Raw genomic sequence first — 21,454 nt, forward strand, 5'->3', positions numbered from 1 at the left:
CTCTTTTCCTTTTTTACTATAATTTTTCTTTGTTTCTAAAATTTTAATTGGTCATTAAAATATTTTTAAATTTATAAATTAATTTTTTTATCATAATAATCAACATTTTTAAATCTTCTGCAAATTTGAATGGCCATTAAAATATTTTTAAATTTAAAAATTAATATTTTGTGACAATAATCAATATTTTTGAAATTTAATCTTATCTAGCTATATATTTTCCTTCCATAAGACTCTGTTTATTTCCATAAAATAACTTGCTAGAAAATATTTTTCAAATGATTTATTTTTCATTTTTTTTGTTTGTAATATTAAAAATTAGTTTAAAATATTAAACTATTTATCTCATAAGATCATAAAAAATATTAATAATAATAGAAATTTTATAATTTAAAAATTTTATTGTTAAATATGAAAAGAATGCAAAAAAAATTATAAATTATGAAAGTCACCGGTGGTAGGTAGTGGTGGTTGCCAGTAGCCGCCAATGGCCAGTGATAAATGGTGACTGGTAGTAGTGACTATAATCATTAATAAATTAAAAATATGGATTTAGAAAGTTTGTCAATATTCGAAAAATGTTTTAATCTGTCGAAAATGGAAAGTTATTTTCCTTTAAAAATGACTTAATTTTCCTTTGACTAGAAAAATAATTTCGGTTGACTTATTTTCTTGAACGTTTCAAACAATGAAAAATTATGAAAAATATTTTTCTGCAAGTTATTTTACGGAAAAAAAAACGGAACCTTAATTTTTATTTGTATCTCTACGCCTTCTACTCTCTCTTACTATTGTTCTCATCTGATAGTTTTTATTTGCTTTTTTTTTTTTTTTTTTGTACAGGCGGCAGAGAAGAAATGAATATAAAGAGCTCTCCACCAATCTGAATCTTAACTCATTCTCAGATTAAGTTTTCTTTTACTTTATTTCTTTTCTTACTTTGAATTCTAAACAAGAAAACTAAATTTTGTTTATAGGTTCTATTTAACCTTTGACCTTCTTTTCTCATGGTTTTTTTTAACTCTTCCTTTCTCATGATTTAATTTCTCATTTTTTTCTCTTCTGTTTTAATTTGGGTCCTTGCTTTTTTTTTTTTTTTTCTCAATTTCTGATTTGAAGGGAGTGTTTTTTTGGGTTATTAATATTATTATCATTTATTGGATATTAAAATTAATCAATATTTTATAGTTTATACAAAGGTAATATTATTATCATTTCTCACTTTTAAGGAATATTTTGCAATATATATATATATATATATGTTCAAATAAATTCTAAACTATAAACACAGTCTTATAAATGTAGTTACATACACGATGACAAAAATTTAATTTAATTTGCATTTCTATGTAGAAATTACTGTTCTCAAGAGGTATTATGAAATTACATGCAGTGGGATGAAAATCTAAATATTGTACTTCACGTCAATACAAGTAATTGATATATGATTATTAAGAATTAATTATATTTTAGCCATTAAATAATAAATAATTAAATTATAAAAATTATTTTGCAATATATTATCTATATTGAATTATTTAAATTGTAACGCTCTACAAAATTATTTATGATAAGAAATAATATTCAACCTATTTGTTATTATCTTAAACAAATTAACGTGAAACGACCCGAAAATTTAATTTCGAAGAATTTTCATTTAAAAACTAAATTTTTTTTATTTCAACCAATGAGATTATACCAGCTAGTATTTTATTATTGCTAAACTGGACCCGTAACCCAATTCGATTTTTTTAAAAACCAAGCGAAAAACTCGAAAACCAAGCAAATTGAGCCAAATCATAGAATTAGACCAAACCGGTTCGAATCGAACCGGAATGGTCTAGAAGCTTTATAATTTTCTTTTCTTTTCTTTTCTTTTCTTTTTTTTTTTTTCTTTTTCTTTTCTTCTTTTCTTTTCTTCTTCTTCCAGCAGCGTCGACCTCACCCCTCCCCTTTTCTCCTTTTCGTTTTTCCGACCACCGAAGACCAGCGCCTCCGCCACCACTCCCTGCCGCCGTCGCCTCCTCACCGTGCGTCTCCGGCCTCTCCTTTCCTCTCTTCTTTCGTTTCTGGTGAACGCAGTGTCGCAGGAGGAGCTGTGACTTTGCCTCGATCGGGAAGTCGCGTCGCAGCCTTCTCCTCGATTTTCCGGCGACACCAGCCCATAGCCGGCCAATCACCTCGTCTCCAGCACCCCTCAAACGCCGTTGCTCCACCTCTGGTGACTGGTAGCTCGCGATTCAGTGAGAAAGAGGAAGGACAGCGAGCTACACTTCATTTTGCCGATCGGTAGCCTTCTTCAACGCTTCTCCTTCCATTTTTTAGGGAGCCCAGCCAAGGACCGGCCGGACTACGTTCTCTCCGCGCCTCCAGCGTGCCTCCGGCCACCTTTCCAGCCATTTCCGGTCACGTCAGCGGCAGCAGCGACTGTGTTGGTGCCTTGTTGCTACTGCCGGTCATTTCAACCGGAAAATTTCAAGTTCCAGCCCGTTTTGCAACTAGGTAAACCATATTATGAACCTCTTCATTTTAATTCATGAGTTCTTTGATCTTAGTTGAAGGATTTGAGATATATAATTGAGCTATTGTAGAAATTTGGATATTCCGTTGCCATTTATACGAGTATGATTAGGAATTTCAATTTTTGCTCTTTAAAATAGCTATACAATCTGAATTCTTGTATAGAAAATAGGTAGATTATTTGCTTAAACTACAGATGTTTGCAAAGAAATCAAGGATCTCTTAACTATGGCAGCAACTAACTTAATTATTTATACGAGTTCTATTTTTTTAGAAGGAGCGGTATTAAACAAAATAATTATGTTGAGAAATGAATTGATTATTATGTAAAACATGAATTTTGGTGGAGAAACTTAAAGGCAGCAACTATATTGTTCATCCTGATGAGTTTGATAACGATGAGATTAGAAACGGTATATTAAAATGAATTCTTTGTTATTTAAATGAATTTGCTAGTAAATGAGTTTAAGTTGGAATTTAGAATTTTTATGTAATGGCGATTGTTGCGAGGTTAGCTCTTATGAGTTTCGGCTAATTGAAAGCAAGAATGGTTGTGTTTGATTTCCTCAAGATGATACGGATTTACTGGGTATATCTTTATTTAAAGTGAAGTTCAATCTAAGAATATTTAAATTAAACTTCAGAAATTTGATGTCTTTTGCAATAATTTGGAGAAAGGAAGATATGTACATAATTCCTACTTGACTCATGAAGCATATCTAAATAAATTTGTGTAAGGTAATCAATTAAAGAATATTAAGTAAGAATTAATTGTGGAATGTAATATTGCTATTTGAGGATGGGTATGTGATTGGTTGATTGCCCGATGGATGGGCTGTGTGATTGATAATTGCTAAGTATATTAAATGGTGATGTTTAAACAGGTAGATAGTCATATTTTTAGGGGAGGTGCTGCCGAAATTTCGATAGAACTTAGATTAATTTTAATTAACAACATAATTAATAAGTTTAGTTAGATTAGTTCTATAACTTGGTACATAATAAATATAGTGCTCTGATTATTTATTATCTTTACTACTCATTTAATGATTTACATATTTATTTATTTATTTATTTCCATTATTATTGTTAATACTATTTATTTATTTGGTTATTTGCATTGCATTATGATGTTTAATTGATTAATATGCTTGCATTTAATTGCAATACTTGATTAATTGTGTTGTGATATTGCTGTGCTTTGTTTGTGTGGAATTAGGATGAAGTGGGTCACCATGGGTTTGTGAGACTGTTTCTGTTATACGGATCCTGATTCTGATTTCTGTTATATTCTGATTCTGTTATATGGATCCCGATTCTGTTTCTGTTAGCCGGGTAAATGGGAGATCGGCGCCCCCGTGTGCACCTACTGTTACTGTTACTGTTAACCACAGGTTGGCTTCTTTATTGGGCGCACCTGATAATCTAGATTTGATCGCAGCCCGCAGGGTGGCCTCCTGTTGTGAGCGCCTGATGATCTAGATTTGATGGAGACGACCGGGTTGCCTCCTGTTGGTATGAAAAAGAAAAGAGATGATAGAAAAACAATGAGAGGGCTGGTCAAGTGAGGATTAGACCGGTCGGCCAGTATGGGGGATCGGCTCCCTGGTGCACATGTGAGAGGATGAGCCATGTGGGAGGACGGCTCATCGGGTGTTCGGTGACTCCACTGACTAATTTCCACGTGATGTGATTATATGAAGATGTTAATGATTGTGAGTGCTGGTGATTTGCCATTTGTGTGACTAGCTGCATGAGCATATAACTAGTCGGACGACTAGATTAATATGTTTACACATTTGTGTGACTGCGTGTGTGGTGCAAAAATTATTACTCCTTAGAAAACTCACATGTCTTGTTTGATTTTTTTTCAGGAAGTAAGTTTTTCTTTAATTCGATTTAGGCTATGTTTCTTCGGCGCAGAGCAATAGAGAAATTTTCCTAGTTCCGTAATTATTTTGTTATGTAACTATATGTATAAAAAGCTATGTATGTCAAATAGTTAGTGACTCTGCAGTTGTAGAATTTGTGAACAATTAGTCATGTATTAACATAGACGATATTATTATGTGAGCCATATTAAAAATGTGATGAAATGTTAATTGAGCCCGATTTATGGAATGTTGTAACTGATAAATATGGGCTAAATGTTTAAAATTATATTGAGATAGTAAATTTTTAGTGTTTCAGGCTTACTACGGGCCTCGGGGGCCTTAAGCTTACCTGGGCCCTAGTGCCGGTCCGGCCCATGGAATCGGGTCGTGACATAACGACATTATAATTTTTATATAACATGAAATTTTAACCAAAAAAAATAAATCTTATAATATATATTAAATATAATTTATGTATTATAAATATGAATTATTTATAAATTATAAATTATTAAGGTAATCCGCGCAAAAGCGCGGCCCTCATCTAGTCAATATATACGTCTTAAGGAAAGTTCTAGGAACGGGGAGAACGTGCACATGCATGATCCTAAATGGATTATCACCCCATATATTATCTTCTAATTTTTTTTTTTTAGATAAAAGCACCGATAAGAAATGGGATTTTGCTTGGTCCTTATTGGACCCCCTTTGCGACCTTTTTGTCAAATGATATGTTTGACTAGGATCTCCTTTAAGTAAACCCATATTAGACAAAAAAAAAAAAAAGCAAAAAGGAGCAAATATATTAATTGGATATTTATTATTTGAGAAGATATTTTTTAAAACAAATTATTAGTTATAATTAATATTAGATTTACTATATTATTGTAGTATTTTCATTAAAAAGTTAAAATTAGTTCAGTCATATATCTAAAAAATTAAAAATTTCTTTATTTATTAACAAATATCTTGAAAAAAAATCAAATAAGTACCATATACTTATTTGGACTGTTTGACTATATTAACTATTTTAGCAGTAGTTAAATGTTGTAGTAGTTGTTGGTTGTTTTCTTAGTGGTTAGCTGTTAGCTATTAGCTTTTTACTCATAATTGTTTATATAACGATTTAAATTAGCAATGTTCGGTTAAAATAATTGTTTAATTTAAAATGACAAAAAAAGATGATATTAGCAATTTAATTAACTGAATTCGAGAAAAAAAAAATATAAAGAGTATAATTGTCAAAAAAGTTTAATTAATTTATGTGAAGTGCTAAACATAAAAATCAGAGTGTTTAACATTTTATAAAAAGCATCCTGAACAACTAATCAATAAATACGATTAATAGGAGATAGACTTTTTATTTGAGAAAAATGCTAAAAACTAATTCAAAAACTCGTGTCGCATATGGTCGTACAGGTTCTAAAAACTTTCGAATTTGATTGATATATCATTGTATTATTTTTTTTTTTTTCTCTCAAATTTTTTATCATTAAAAGCTCAATGTATGAAAAGAAAGGTTATATAATAAGAGCAGTCATCTCTTTTAACTCATCAAAATTGTGAAAGTAATTGTGGTAAAGTATGCAATTAATTAATGTGAATACTCTAGTGAGTTTGAAAATCAACACAGTCATCTTTCCACCATTTTCTATTGCTTTTGAATCTTCAAAGAAGGCAGCAACGCTTTCTTAGTCATAAACTCATGTGTCGATGTTCCCTACTTTGTTAATACATTGAATTATGCCTATGTTTTATTTTTTCCTAGTAAAATGTTTCACTGTCAGTCCGCTCTACCTGGTACCAACTAATATTTTATGTGTTAGTCTTTTCTTTATATTCTATTAGTTGGTTGGCTGGTCTCCAGCACAAGAATTTACACCAGCTAAATAATTATTTATTAAATTCAATTAGCTTATTTATTCTTAAGAAAATATTGACAACAACAAAAATTTCTCTTTGGTCTCAAGAAATTAGGAGTAGTTGATGGCAAGATATTATCTACACTTGATGTATTCATTTAATTAATTACCATTTAAAAAAAGTTATTGTCAACTATCATAATTACATCCTTATTTTTACGGTGAAAAGACACTGATATCTTCATTCGTAATAAATATCTTTTGTTGAATTCAACTCGTTTTGTGTATATTTGAATAAAATATAATTAGATTTCTAAATTATGTCTAAAGTAAAACTTAAGTCCCTCTATATGAGAAATAACATGACATCACTTCCATCGAAAACATGAGTTAAATATATATAAAGTGATTGAACAATAAAATATAAGAAGTGAATATGTATTTGTAATATTAAAATCAGGTTCTGAAGAGTTACTTATAGAAAACTTATTGAGAGTATACTTGCATAAGATAACAAGATGTATTAGAATTTTAATCCCATTAATAAAATGCTAGTCAAATAGTGTCTTATAATAATTAAAAAATTAACTTTATTACATAACAAAACCCCTTAAAAGTTACCAATTAAGTTTAGGAATAGTTAAGTATCAGAAATGCATACAAATATGGGAAAACCAGTATAGGTTCAATAATCCCCTAATGATGTATAGTTCTCTGGATATAGCAGATTCTTCAAAGCTCACCTCAGACTCAAGAACAAACCAGCAACCTTTGCTGATAACCTGAGATTCTGCAGAACAACCAGTACTAGGTCTTTTGCTAACTAATGTGCCATTTTAAATGAAAAAAAAAAATTGTCAAAATAATAAAGAAAAAAAGAAAATGATTATATTGATATAGTATAATATACTACATCATAAAATAACAGAAAAGGTTCTGTAAGCACAATCAAATATAGCTACCAGATTCAATTCTAGTGACCTCTCTCTCTCTCTCTGTCTCCTCCTTATTAAGCAGCCTAAACTAATAAAAGACTGCTGCTAAGAAACAAGCAATCTTGTTCCTATGCAGGAATCCAAGCGGATGAGGCATAGAGAATCCGTCCCTTCCATCCTTGCAGCATCCATCGGCCATCTTGATCTACCACAAAATCTTCATGGTACCTTGAATTCACTTTACACTTCAGTTTCTTCATTACTTGAGGGTCCAAAGGAAGCTGCTTCAATCCAGCTCTCATGTTTCGAATCTGCCATTGCTTGTATGTTTCAGGTCTCTCTACCCTTTCCGAGCCTTCACACGCTACAACATTCAAAGCTTCTCGACCATAGAACTCTTTCTCAAACTTCAACCTCATCTGATCCTCACGGGACATGTTAATATCCAACATATCAAACAATGCGGAGAAGTGAAAAAGAGCCTCCCGGAACCGTGTGACAAAAAACGGAGCATTATATAACCCATTCACGATGGCATGGACAAATATATTTGGATTTATCTTTCTGATTAAGTTTAAAACTGCATTCCTGGGACTGTTCACAACAACTGTCTCGTCGAGTAGGTTTTTAAACCGAAACAAACAATTAACAGCAATCACCTCACCATGGTTAATCTTGAGGTCATCAATTTTGATAGTTTCCCATTTCTTTGCTATGGCATTATACTCAAATGGAACATTGTGACGCTCACAATACTTTGCCAAGCGGCGGCCAGTCTCCTGGACTCTCTCTGCTGGCCGGAAACCACTTTGTGGAAGCTCTATCCCTGTAATACGAAGTTTAGGAGGTCCACCAACTCTTTTTGAAAGGCGATAAATGAGGGCAGGCCACTGGAAACCATATAAGATACCAAAGTCTATTATATGAAGCGTCATTGCTTCCTCTGCTGCAGCCAAAATATTATGGTTGGCAAAGATTATTGCTATCTTCTTAAATGGACAGACAGAAATATAAGCATGATAAGCTTTCAACATATCTGCCGCAGAAACCTTTTCAGAAGACAGGGCAGTGTAGATCTGGGTTCCTGTGCCAGCTAAACGTGCTTCAAGACCATTAGCAAAGCAATGAGCCAATCTTTGAGATCCATCACCAAAGGGCGAAGAATGCTGCCTGATCTGCTTTAATAGTTCATTAGCAGTCCTTCGATCATTGGCGGAGACAGCTTGTGCACATAGAATCAAAAGGGTCCTCAAATCAACCACTTCATTCGAATTTCCTTGTCTCTTAGCTCGAGTCCTTCCACCATTAGAATTAGATCTATTGGTTTGTCCATTCTGAGACAGTGTTTTGCTTGTTTTACTCTCTGAAGAATCATTTAGCATACATTGAGGAGGTCCACATTTTTCTTCAGTACATACTAACACTTTATCAAACATCTCTGCTAGCTCACCTTCATCAACATAAACCGCTGACTGTTTGTTACTCCTTTCTTCCTGAAAATCTTCATCTTCCCGCTCATGATTCTTCTTTACTTTAATCAAGTTAAGCAAATTTTCACTCTCTTCCTTCTCCGACTTCACTACCACCTTTGTACTGTTTTCCTTCAACTCTGGCTTTGAAACATTGACCTCCAAATCAATAAGCAATTGATTACCCTTAGGAAGGAATCTATTAGCTTCCTCTACGCCTTTCTGAAACTGCAATGCCAATTCACCCTCACCGAACATATTTGGCACAATAATCTTACCCACAGAGGATCCCATCATATCACTACCATTACTTGCAAGCCCATCTTGCAATTTCAATGACTCTTCCGAGCTGGATTTGGCAGTAGATTGAAAGACGAAATCAGTAGGAAGATGCATTTGCATAAAAGGCGGTTTGAATTCCCCAAATTCACCATTCCATTGTTGTTCAGCTGAATTGCCACCATTAGACCAGGAACTACTATTGCTACTATAATCACTTAAACTACTCGAAAGCCCATCATCTGGACTATGAACCAAAAATTGGTCACCATAAGAGCATTGATTGGGTGAGGACAGAGATTGCTCGCCAAGAACATCATAGAGGGATTTCTCCGCAGCTTGAAGAGCCAATGGGTCCTGGAACATACATGGCTTCTGTTCCATGTCCTCTTCCATAAGCATCTGGCTTATGTAGTTGAGGACGGTCTCAGAGAAGTCATTGTCATCAGAAGGAGAGTCTCCATCCATTGTTGTAATAGATGATAAAGAGGCAGGATTACCAGGATCTGGGTCAGGCAGAACCAGCGAACGCTCTACAAAGTTGAAGTCAGTATGAAAACAGGTGTCTTTGAAATTAAACCCATTTGTAGAATTTGTAGAGTCTTCGTACTGATCTGAATCAGGGAAAACAATCTGATTCTCAAATTCGAAACCGGAGAATCCATCAAAACGAGAATCTGTTCCCATCTGTAAAACCCTAAACTTAACCGATCAAAATCGAAATATGATAAGCCCCACCTACTATTTAAGTGTAGAAAACTTCAAAACCTAAAGTTTGATACAACCTGTGCCTTTAATAACTTATAATATCAAAACCCCACTCAATACGAAAACTTAATAGACGCAAGCTGCACTTTTGTACACCAAAAATCCCACCTCATTCAATATAAAGAAACTTCAAAATTCATAATCAAAACCCAGATCTTCATTTTCTTTAACTCAATTACAGAGACCACAAAACTTGCAGCTAAAAAAGAGAAATATTAGAGCAGAAGCATTACCAAACAGAGTTTACGCGTATCACAAAGATTAGAGGATAAAAAAAAGGATCACAAAGATTAAACGAAGAGCTTTACAGTACCTGAGAATGAAACAGAGAAGAAGCACACTCAAAGGATAAGAAGGGACGCGTATCTTAGCTTTTCACAGATAAAGGAGAATAAAGATTGTGATTTTATGTGTCTATTTCTTTTACACAGAGTTGGAGCTTTTAGTACTGAAAATATGAAGAACCAAAAAGGCAAATTTACCGGCCATTACCGGTACTCTTTGCAGTCTGTTCATCGGATGCGAGCCCTCTCTTTAAGCCTTTCTCTGTCACAATTACACAAGTTAAGAATGTTTTGCAAACACTTGGCTGTGCGTGGACCTACCTCATGTAGCGAATTAATACAAATAAATAAATTTTTATAACGAAAATATTTTTATCATTTATTTAAAAAAATATATTTATAATAAGAATTGTCAAATTTCTTAAGATTGATTTGGTATATATAATAATTGCTTACAAACAACTCGTAAAATATAAAATTTTTATTGAAATGATAATATTTATGCAATGTGCGGATAAAATAAAATAAAATAATTTTATATTTTTCACTTGTTTATTCTACAAGTGCGGCATAAATACGGTACGCAAGTATTTCCTTCCTTAATTGATAAATACATTTTCTTTTTTCTTTCCATTGGTTTGGTTTTGTTTGTTTTCTGTCATTTTCAAATGCACTAATAACAATTTTGTTTAGAGAATGTTTTGTTTGGAATCATAGAAATGGTGCCATTTTTTTGTTGTTAATTACATTTACATGCCATTTTGTTCAAGTTTTTAACTTTGAGAATAACAAAATCTATGTATTTTACTAATAATAGGTCTTGGTTTATTTATTTTAGTTAGAAATATTTTTAGACTAATTTTTTATTTATTGGAGATTAAATAGATAGAAATAAAATTAAAAATAATACAATAAAAATAACCCCTCTCTTTTAGATTAAGAAATTTTTTCTTAATTAAATTTAGATATTAAAATTATCTAATTTTTTTAAATCGTGACACCCAATTCTCCTGTTTTTCTTTATAAATTAAATATAACAATTCCATTGGCATATAAATCTAATGCAACTTATAGGAATGGTAGCATTTAGAAATTATTTTCTAAATACTGACTCTAAGAATTTAATCTAATAAGATGTAATTTATTTTTATTAATCTAAACTATATATAAACGTGGAAATAGAGAGAATACAGAGATTTTCTATAATAGTTTTAGATTAATTTGAAATTTCTAATATATCCATTTAGTTAAATTTTTTATATATTTTAATTGAAAAAAACATTTATCCTTTTAAAGATCTTTTTTTAGTTGTATTTTTTTCTTGTCTTTTAATTGGAGAAAATAAATTTTATTTATCCTTTTGAATATCCTTTTAATTATATTTTTATGTATTTTAATTGGATAAAATTTGTATTTGTATTTTCTCTTATTTGATCTTGCATTATTATTGTCCAATAATTTTTATAATTAATAGATTTCATGTGATATTACTTTTTATAAGGTAAATCGAAAACCTTAATTCAGGTCTTGAAAATGAAATTTAAATTTTATAATTAATTATATTTTGAATTTTTTAAAATATAGGTAAACACTCTACGATTAGACTATATTAGTTAAATATAATGAAATTAAAATAAAATTTTTTAATATATTCTTTCTCTTTGATTCTTTTGGAGATGATGGTATACACTTAATTCGATTATTTACACATTATTGTATTTGACTAATATCATATAAAAATTTTCCTTTTTTAATCTAATGAAATCTAAAAAAAAAAACACTATAAAGTTTGAATTAATGAAAAAATGACTATTTTGGCATATTTCCTATCATTTTCATTTTTAATTTTTCTATATTAAAGATGAAATGATAAAAAAAATTAAAGAGCTCTCTTTTAAATTTTTTTTTTAATTTATGACATTTTATTTAATTTTTTATGATTTAATTGGATGTATTTTTTAAAAATAATTTTAAAATAGACATAAAGATAATTAGACCTTTGACATTTTAATTTTTTTTAAAATATTTTTTAAATAAATATATATAACTTTGAAATTTTTAAATATAATATCATATATATCCATCTAGAGAGAATCTTTCATTACGAATATTATTGTTTGTGCATTGATTTTTAAGTTACATATTAATATTTATTTATTTGAAGCTTTTTTTTTAGTAAAAAAAAAATGTTGAAACAATTGGAATAAAAATAATTGCATGTTAAATATAAAGTGCATGTGGTCAAAGAACTAGTTGATCTAAATATGGAAATTTCAAGATCATATTATTTATTTCTTTCAAATTTCCTATAAATTGAAAATATTTATAGTAATAATTATTTTATTAGATTAAATTGTTGAAGTTGAAATTATTTTTTATTATAGCATTTAGTATAAATTTTAAATTAAAAAATTTTGATTTATTATCTTAAAATACTATATAATTAAAATTTTAAATATTAAATGATGTTATCAAAAACTAGGGTTGCACATGACCCGTATAACTCGACCAACTCAATCGGGCAGGTTTGAAAATATAATGGGTTAGATTGAGTGGGTCATCTTTATAATTTACGGGTTGGATTGGATCACAGGGTCACAAGATAAACTTCAGATCCGATCCACCCATAAATAAATTATGAATTATTTGATTGATTTAATTTGATTTGCAATTTTGAATATTAATACTAAATTATTTACATATTTAATAGAGTTTTGGAGTATATTGTAGTTTAAATTAAACATATTATATAATTATGTTACTAAGCATTTTTAATTTTATCGGTCGTCTTTTTATTAGAAAATTTAATTTTCATCGTTGATTATGATTATGATGATAATAATGAACATGTTAAGAAATTTAATTTTAATATATTATCATTGAAATATTTTTGTAGTTTGTGAAAATTATTGTATAATTAAGATTTTAAATAAATTTAATTTTTTACCAATCCTCTTAAAAGTTGTATTTTATTTAAAATTAATTTTATTATTATCATTTATTTGACACTGATTTACGTTGAATTCATACCTAACCCAATGTATTTATTAAATTGAAATAAAAAAATCATTGATTCGTACATTCGAGTCAAATTTTTTAAATCAATCAACCCGAGTCTAGGTGCAGCCCTATCAAAAACATTTCTTTCCCAAGTACCAAAAACAAAAAGAAATCTATGTAAAATTAGCGGTCGGACATTTTTTCATATGGATCATAATGTAAACAATCTAGTTAATTGTATTTGATCAGTGACTGTAATTGTCAGCCAAATCTCCATCGTTTTACTTGGGGCCCGCATTTATAGTGTGTAATGGGACCCAAACCAACGTGCAGCAGCAGCAAGAAAGAAAGATTCAAGAGCTGGGGTCCAATTCCGCACACGTGGCAAGGTTATATAGCTATTAAAGCAGTGGCCGCAAAAGTCGACTGACCGACTAGTGTGAACTGAAACCTTCTTCTACAATCATCTGCCACACGTGGAAGTAGGTTATTGGTTTTTTGATGTAAGAATAAGAGCAGTTTTCTTGCACTTTTTGTTCCGTAGAGCATTAGCTTTCTTCATCGATAGATAAAATTTAGGCAACGAAATTATTGTAAACAGTGGTTTAAATGAGGGTGTAAATTAATAAAACCCAATTGTATCCTTTCCTTTTAAAAAACAAATTTTAAATTTGAATCTCTCAAATGGCAAAATTTTTCATAGATTTAACTAGTCAATGGTGCACTTAAAATATATAGTTTATAAAAATAATATATTGGTAAAATAAATATAAAATAACGATAAATTGTCGTAATTAAAAAATTAAATCCTTAGAAAATTGTTATAATTAAATTATGCTAAACCTCGCCCCTTTTTCCATTGCATGCAATATCTTCATAATAATTTTCATATCTTTCAATATAAGTCACTAAACAATCAAACAATATCTCATCTCTCATTTTAATACGAAGTCTACTTTTCAATGATTTGTAATTAAATAATTAAAATTCATACTTTTATAGCAAAATTAATTAATTTGTAACAATGATACTCCCTTCAACAAAAATAGTCTCACTTTTTTTTACACTGATTAAGGGTTTATTCGTTTAAATTAACTATTTAGTAGTTGTTAGTTGTTCTAGGCTCTATTAGGCAAGAGTATTTGGAGTAGTGTTTTGTGTTTTGATTAGCTTAAAACATTATTTTAATTAATTATTGTGTCCGGTAATGTATATTTATCCTAATATTTAGAGTTTGAGGTAGTGTTTCATGAAACATTATCCTTATTAACGTTTAGCATTTTATAAATTTTTTATGACGTCTGTATTCATCACTTGTTTTTGCCTTGTTCTCTATGATCTTACCCTTTTTTGTCTTTTTATATTAAACAGTTAATCAAACAATTATTTTTACCGAACAATTCTATTTTAAACCGCTATAAAAACAACTACCTACTAACTGCTAATATCTAATCGTTAACAGCTACTACAACAACTAATATATACTAGAACCGCTAAAATTGCCGAACAAGCCCTTAGTAGTGTTTAGCTGTTTGAGTGTAGCTTTTCATAAACTATTAAATGCTGAATGTTACATAAGTTAATTTTTTATAAAACGATACCTTAACCTGTAGAAGCTGGTTCAAACATTATGTTACTGAACTCTATAAAAAGTAGTTAATTAAAAGATTGTCGCCGAAAATAGCCTAAGAATATATAGTTAAATTAGTTCAACCATAACATTTATTCTTTTTTTTTTTTCATATATGCCCATGTATTAAAAATTTTTTGATTAAATTTTAGAATTGATTATATAGTTTTATCTTGGCACATGTTTCAATTACTTTATATTTATATTTGATTAAATATTTATTAATTCAATATATATTAATTATTGACATAAATTATATCTATCTATCTATAATATATATAAAAGTACAAATGAGAGGGAAACATTGGGTTTCTAAAATGTCTCTGCTAAGTTTATGAACTGACAAAAATATCATTACAAATCATATTCTAATTAGATATCAAACTATTATTTTTATTATATTAATATTATAAATTTAATCTCATTCTAATTAGGAATTTATCCTATCATACCACTATATATATGTTTAGTTTTAATTGCTTTTGATTATCAAAAATTTGTTACTTTTGACTATCAAGAATTGCTACACCAAGTTTTTGCTAATTTGAAATTATTGAGTTTGCAATCATGTCTTCTTCTTGCGGTAAGTATAACCTTAACTATCTCTCTATTTACAAATTAATAGAATAATTTTTATTTATAGTTTATATGTTTAGATTTATAGATTTATAGATTAACTGTAATTATTTAGTAATCATGATTACAAGCTTATGTTGTCATAAAATATCTTATAGACGGATCATCTAATTAGAAAAATTTTAGTTATTTACCAATTAAAATTATATAATAATTTTAATTAGATTGATTATAATAGTTTCCTTAATCATATTATTTTTATTAAATAACAAATCTTGTTTCATTATTTTTCCGTTGCTAAGAGTTGATAAAAGGTTCTACAAAAGTGTTAGTAACGGAATATTTTCCGTTTCTAAATTTATAACATATAGTATTTTTTCTTCCGCCGCTGGGAGTTGGTCCTTACATAAAAATTACCAACGAATTTTTATCCATTGCTAAAGTTATAACCAAAATTCAGAACCTATTTTCGATGCATATCTCTTCTACCTCTTCTCCGCTACATCTTTTGGTATGCTTGCAATTCTTTTTCTCTTTTCTTACTCTCTTTCATTTTATATTTTATTAATAAAAATTTAAATTTTATTTGGATTATAAAATTAATATTTGTTACTCTCTTTCATTTTATATTTTATTAATAAAAATTTAAATTTTATTTGGATTATAAAATTAATATTTGTTAGGATAATATCTTTTTTTTTTTCAGTTTCAAGTATTTTGATAAAAATAAGATATTTATGGGAATTGCAATATTCAAACTATAACATAATATTTTTTTTTTCAGGTATAGGAATTTCAAATTTTATATTTATGTGTGTGTGTGTATGGAGAATATTGAGTTCCTGAAATGCTCTTGCAGACTTTTTAATTTTATTGATTGATTAAGAATAATTCAGTCTTGTTCTAATTAGAAAACTCTTAATTTTATTAGTTCAATAATTAAAAACACATTAAAAATAAATTAGTCCTATTCTAATTAGAAAAAATTTTGGAATTCCTATACATATAAAAAAACTATAATTTAATATCTTATAATTTAAATACATTATAATATAAGATATTAAATTCATTAATCCCTTATTGGTAGCTCTTTTTTTTATTAATATTATAAATTTAATCTCGTTCTAATTAGGAATTTGACTTTAATCATATTCTAATTATGAAATCAATTTATTATTTTATTATATTAATATTATAAATTTAATCTCACTTCAATTAGAAATTTATCTTTTAATACTATTATAATTAGAATTTTGTTATATCATATCATTGTATATACACTTGTTTTTAATTGCTTTTGAGTTTTGACTATCAATAATTTGCTACTCTTGACTAAGGGTGGCCATATTACGGTTTCGGGAACCGGAACCGAAACCAGAGATTTTCGGTTCGGTTCCGATTCCAGATTTGTGGAACTGCAAACCGACGGTTCCACAAAACCGGTCTGAACCGGATTGGAACCGTCGGTTCGAACCGATTGTTCTAACCGTTAGAAACTGTCAGTTTTGTGTTTTTTTTTTAATTTTATTGTGAAATCTCTTAATTACCCCTCCCAACAGCCATAAACGGCTATATAACGGCTAGTTTCAAGGGTACGTAGGCAACTTAAATGTTTTTTTTTTAAAAAAATTAAGCTGAAGCCCTTTTTTTTTAAATTATGTTCAAACTTTTTTAAACAAAAAATAAATTCAGTTGAAGAATTTTTTTTAAAAAAATAATTTAGTTCAAGTCTTTAAAAAAATAAATTTAATTGAAGCATTTTTTTCAATTTTTTAGGTGTATTTTTTTTACAAATAACTTTCACAAATTTATTAAAATTTGAAAACCGGTCTTCAAAATTTGAAATTTAAAATTATGCGATTTGCCAGAAAATCAGTCGGAAAATCGATCAGAACCGTCGGTTTTGACACCGTACCGGAACCGAAAATTTTCAGTTCGGTTCCGGTTCTAGTTATTGTGGAACCGGAACCGCTGGTTTCGGAACTGTGGCCACCCGTACTCTTGAGTATCACGAATTTGTTGCTTTGACTATAAGAAATTATTACATCAAGTTTTACTAATTTAAAATTATTGAGTTTCCAATCATGTTTTCTTCTTGCAGTAAGTGTAATCTTAACTTTCTCTATTTACAAATTAATAAAATAATTCTATTTATATTTATTAAGTATGTTCTAACAACTATAGGAAGTTTAATCTAATTCTAAATAGGAAATTATTAAAGATTTTAATTTTCTATTTAAATATAGATTCTATTGAATATAATAATAATTATATTATATATTATATAAGATATATATGGTAAGAATATAAAATGTTAAGAATTTTAATTTTATTTGTTGAAAAACAAAACTAATTTAATTATTAATGAAATAAATTTTCTATATAAATATAAATTATATTGGATAAAATAACATATTATATTATATATTATAAAATATATATATAGTAAGAATATAAAAATTTAAGATTTTAATTTTATTGGTTGAAAAAATAAAGATAATTTACTTTTGAGTAAATAAATTCATTAGTTTTAACATAAAAATAGGGAATAATCATCATTGCTTTTGGTGAATATAGTTTGTATTAGTTAATAGAAATTTGTATTCTCTTGACAATTAATACGTGCAAAATGTTAGTTAATATTAAATAATATTTAAAATAATACAAAATGCAATAAACTAATCACATATATAAAAGTCCTAATAATAATAAATTAATTAAATAAACTATATATATTATTAATATTTAATCAAACGTATATTAGAAATTGTAACAAAAAAATTCTATCAAATTTTAATTAGGAATGAAAATTCTATTGTAGAAGTTTTGATTGAATCAAATAGTAAATCAATTATATTTATAATTTTACTGTAAAAGGACTTAAATATTTTATATTAAAAATTAAAAAAATTAAATTTATAAGTTATAAATTGAAATTCTTTTCTTTTTTCGTATTTTATTGTATTTGCTTTGTTAATATTATTAGTTACCTTTTGCCTTATCATTTTCTTAAAGATATTAGTTATTTTATCCTTAATCTGCTAAGTAAATTTCTCGATCAATTTTCAATTAGTATAAATTTATTAATTTTTCAAAAATTTTATGTAAATCATGATTGTAAATTTTGTTTAACATTTAACGCTTCTTTTTTTTTTAAGTTGTTACATAATTTTAGTTTAAAAACTTATTATACTTTGATTTTAATATTACATCTATTATTATGATAATAAATGAAAAATATTTAAATTATAATTCAATTAAAAATTTAATCTATCAAATAACTACATTTTCTTTGGCTACTATTAAGGATATTTTTTCTTTTATTATCAATAATTCATTGAATACTCTCTACTATCAAGAGTTTAGCTGCTATTGCTAAATCGAAAATTTCTCACTTTATTGTTATTAATGGTTGAGGTATTAATTTTAACTTTTGATTTTATTTTTTATTTTGATATACTATCAAAAAAAAAAAAAGAATTTGATTACCAATAATTTATATATGTATTTGATTTTTATATATGGCGAGATCTTGGATGAAATGGTTATTTATTTTCAACTTTGTAACGGTTCCATTTATCAAAAAATCTATTATAAAAAATTATCAAAAATTTTCATCAAATAATTACAAGCTCCAAATGCCAATAAAAATAACGAAAGTGAGGATGGAAATTAATAAATTTGGATTGTATTTAATAGGACTAAAAGTTAAGAAAATGACAAAGTTACAAAGGGTTTGTCTACTATGAAAAATGATTTTAGCATTTTCTGAGAAATGAAAAAGTTAAAATATTAATTTTTTTTTTTCAAATTTTAGAGGGGTCCGTTGCCCCCTTGGCCCCATTGTGTGTTTGTCCTTGGTCAATAAAGGCTCTTTTTATTACGTAGTTCACAATATTATAATAGTATAATAGTAGGGTTTGAATTTTGAAGTTAATACTCTATTATTGAATATGAAGAATAAATATATCTTTAAATTTGTCTAAAAAAAGCAACAATTTGATTGATGAATAAATACCTTGAAAATATTCTAATTAAATTAAAGGAAAATAAAAAAAACCTTCAAAAAAAGGGAAAATAAAAAATTAATGTAGAAATCAAAAACTAAAAATCACTCAAAACTTGTATATTTTTCACACGAATTTTGCTTATAAGACAAGGTTTCAAAATTTAAAGTCGTCAATATTAAGGCTCCGTTTATTTCTCTAAAATAAAAATCTGTTGAAAAATATTTTCATGGAAAAATATTTTCCAAATGACTTATTTTCTGTTATTTGGTTGTAGTATTGAAAATTAATTAAAAATATTAAAGTTTTTATTTCATAAGACCATAAAAAATATTAACAGTAATAGAAATTTTATAATTTGAAATTTTTATTTTTTAAGTATGAAAAGAATGCAATATATATATATATATATATTATGAAAGTCGTCGGTGGCCGATGGTGGTGGCGGGTGATAGTAGCCAGTGGTAGTAATCGGTGGTAAATGGTGACTGATTTTAGTGACTATAATGATTAATAAATAAATAAAAATTGATTTATAAGATTTGTCAATGTTTAAAAAATGTTTTACTCTCTCGAAAATGGAAAGTTATTTTCCTTAAAAAATGACTTAATTTTCCTTTGATTAGAAAAATATTTTCCGTTGACTTATTTTCCTGAATGTTCCAAACAACATAAAATTGTGAAATATACTTTCCTGCAAATTATTTTACGGAAACAAACATATCCTAATAGAATTTTACTTTATTGTTATGGGTTTGAGTGTTGGATCACTTGGACCATAAAAAAAGTATCTAGCACTAACAATTATAGTGTATTTTGTAATAATGTACATTTGTTTGTATGTAAAACAATATTATCATATAATAAAATCCATATTGACCATTTAGTTCGAAAAATACAAGTCATCTTTCTTTCAATTCAAGAACTTAATTAGTATAATAATTAGACAAATGAAAAAATTTATCATATAATGAGAAAGGAATATTCAATCCAAAATTTTATTAAGAAAAAGAAGTCCTATAGTATGACGTTTTTGTTTTAATTAAAGAAAACGACAGCAAAAATCTGAAATTGCTTGGCTCAAATTTCATTTCCATCAAAACTTGCATCTATCAATTTCTTGACTCAGAATCCATTTTCTCTACTAAACAACAAAGACAATCCTCCTAGATAAAAATTGAATGGTTGCAAGTGTTTCTGTGTTTTAGAAGACACGTGGCTCCTTCATCAAATTGACATTTTGTCTTTCATTGCTTTATTAGCAATATTCTTATGCTATGCATGGTTAAAAAAATTTAAAATAAAATTTTAAAAAATAATATAACGTATATGTAAAATTTTTTATATTATATTATTAAAAGATATAAATAAAGATAAATAAATAATAAAAAATACCGTCATGTTTTTTTTTTTGATAATAAGAACGAGAATTAGCAGATAAACAAAAATAAAAGGAGAATTAATTAGTTTGATGTATATTATAATTAATTAATATAAAAAAAATAACTCCCAATATTGTTCTCTTCAAAAAGAAAATCTCAGTATTGTTAAAATCTATAAATTAAGTAATTCATTTTAAATATGAGAAACTTCATTATATTTACTACAATTTAATTTCAAAAATATCAAATACTTATTCAATTTATTTATTTTGAAATTAATATAAAATAATAACTGTCCTATAATTGAAACTTAAACAATTATAAAAATTAGACAAATGCACGCACGTTGACTGGGCCACGGAGTCCTTGACTTAAAACCAGTCGAAGGTGGATGTTGCCTGATGCGGCCGAGAGTAGTAAACCTTGCTTGACCCTTTTGTCAGTGCCGTGGGACCATTAGCTAGGCATTTTATATTTGCCTCGGGTGTCATTGCCTTGGGACCATTAGGCATCTGGCCCCTGGGTGACACTACCTTGGTGGGCCATTAGCATTAGGCTCGTCCAGACCTGCTACTTGTTATGAGTTATATTTTATTGTAATTTAGATAAATTTAATAATTTTTTTAAAAATGTGAAATTTTAAATGTGAATTATTAAATTTATTAACTGTTAGAAAAGAGAATATGAAAATTTTCATTATTTAGAAAATATTAATAATATTATTAATTACTTACTTAAATATTGAAAAATATATAAATTTATGATATTAATATTAATATTAACTCAATTAATGTTTAAATTGAAAAAAAAATGAAATTTAAAAAACAATAAAAAAAATTTTTTTTCTTATCAGTTCAGTTATATTCAT

General features: G+C 27.8%; 1 protein-coding gene and 1 long non-coding RNA gene across 4 annotated transcripts; one reads left to right on the forward strand and one right to left on the reverse strand.

The window, feature by feature from the left end:
- The first annotated feature begins 1,932 nt into the window (after positions 1 to 1,932).
- Positions 1,933 to 4,616, forward strand: LOC149495999 (uncharacterized). The gene is made up of 2 exons (XR_016320821.1): positions 1,933 to 2,502; positions 4,395 to 4,616. It is a non-coding gene; the product is annotated as an uncharacterized LOC149495999 (long non-coding RNA).
- A 2,506-nt stretch (positions 4,617 to 7,122) lies between these two features.
- SCL14 (SCARECROW-like 14) lies at positions 7,123 to 10,269 on the reverse strand. 3 transcript variants are annotated; one of them, XM_089721756.1, is made up of 2 exons: positions 10,021 to 10,269; positions 7,123 to 9,626 (listed from the first exon to the last, which is right to left on the reverse strand). In XM_089721756.1, the coding sequence occupies exon 2, from the start codon at positions 9,624 to 9,626 to the stop codon at positions 7,320 to 7,322; it is 2,307 nt and encodes a 768-aa protein (XP_089577882.1). In that variant the 5' UTR covers positions 10,021 to 10,269; the 3' UTR covers positions 7,123 to 7,319. The 3 variants fall into 3 exon arrangements, with proteins under 3 accessions (XP_089577882.1, XP_089577881.1, XP_089577880.1); XM_089721755.1 differs by having other exon boundaries at positions 7,123 to 9,636; XM_089721754.1 differs by having other exon boundaries at positions 7,123 to 9,906.
- Positions 10,270 to 21,454: the final 11,185 nt, after the last annotated feature.

Source organism: Jatropha curcas, chromosome 5 (genome assembly GCF_041381405.1).
Source record: "Jatropha curcas cultivar XTBG-Jc1 chromosome 5, XTBG_Jcur_1.0, whole genome shotgun sequence".
Lineage (NCBI taxonomy): Eukaryota > Viridiplantae > Streptophyta > Magnoliopsida > Malpighiales > Euphorbiaceae > Jatropha > Jatropha curcas.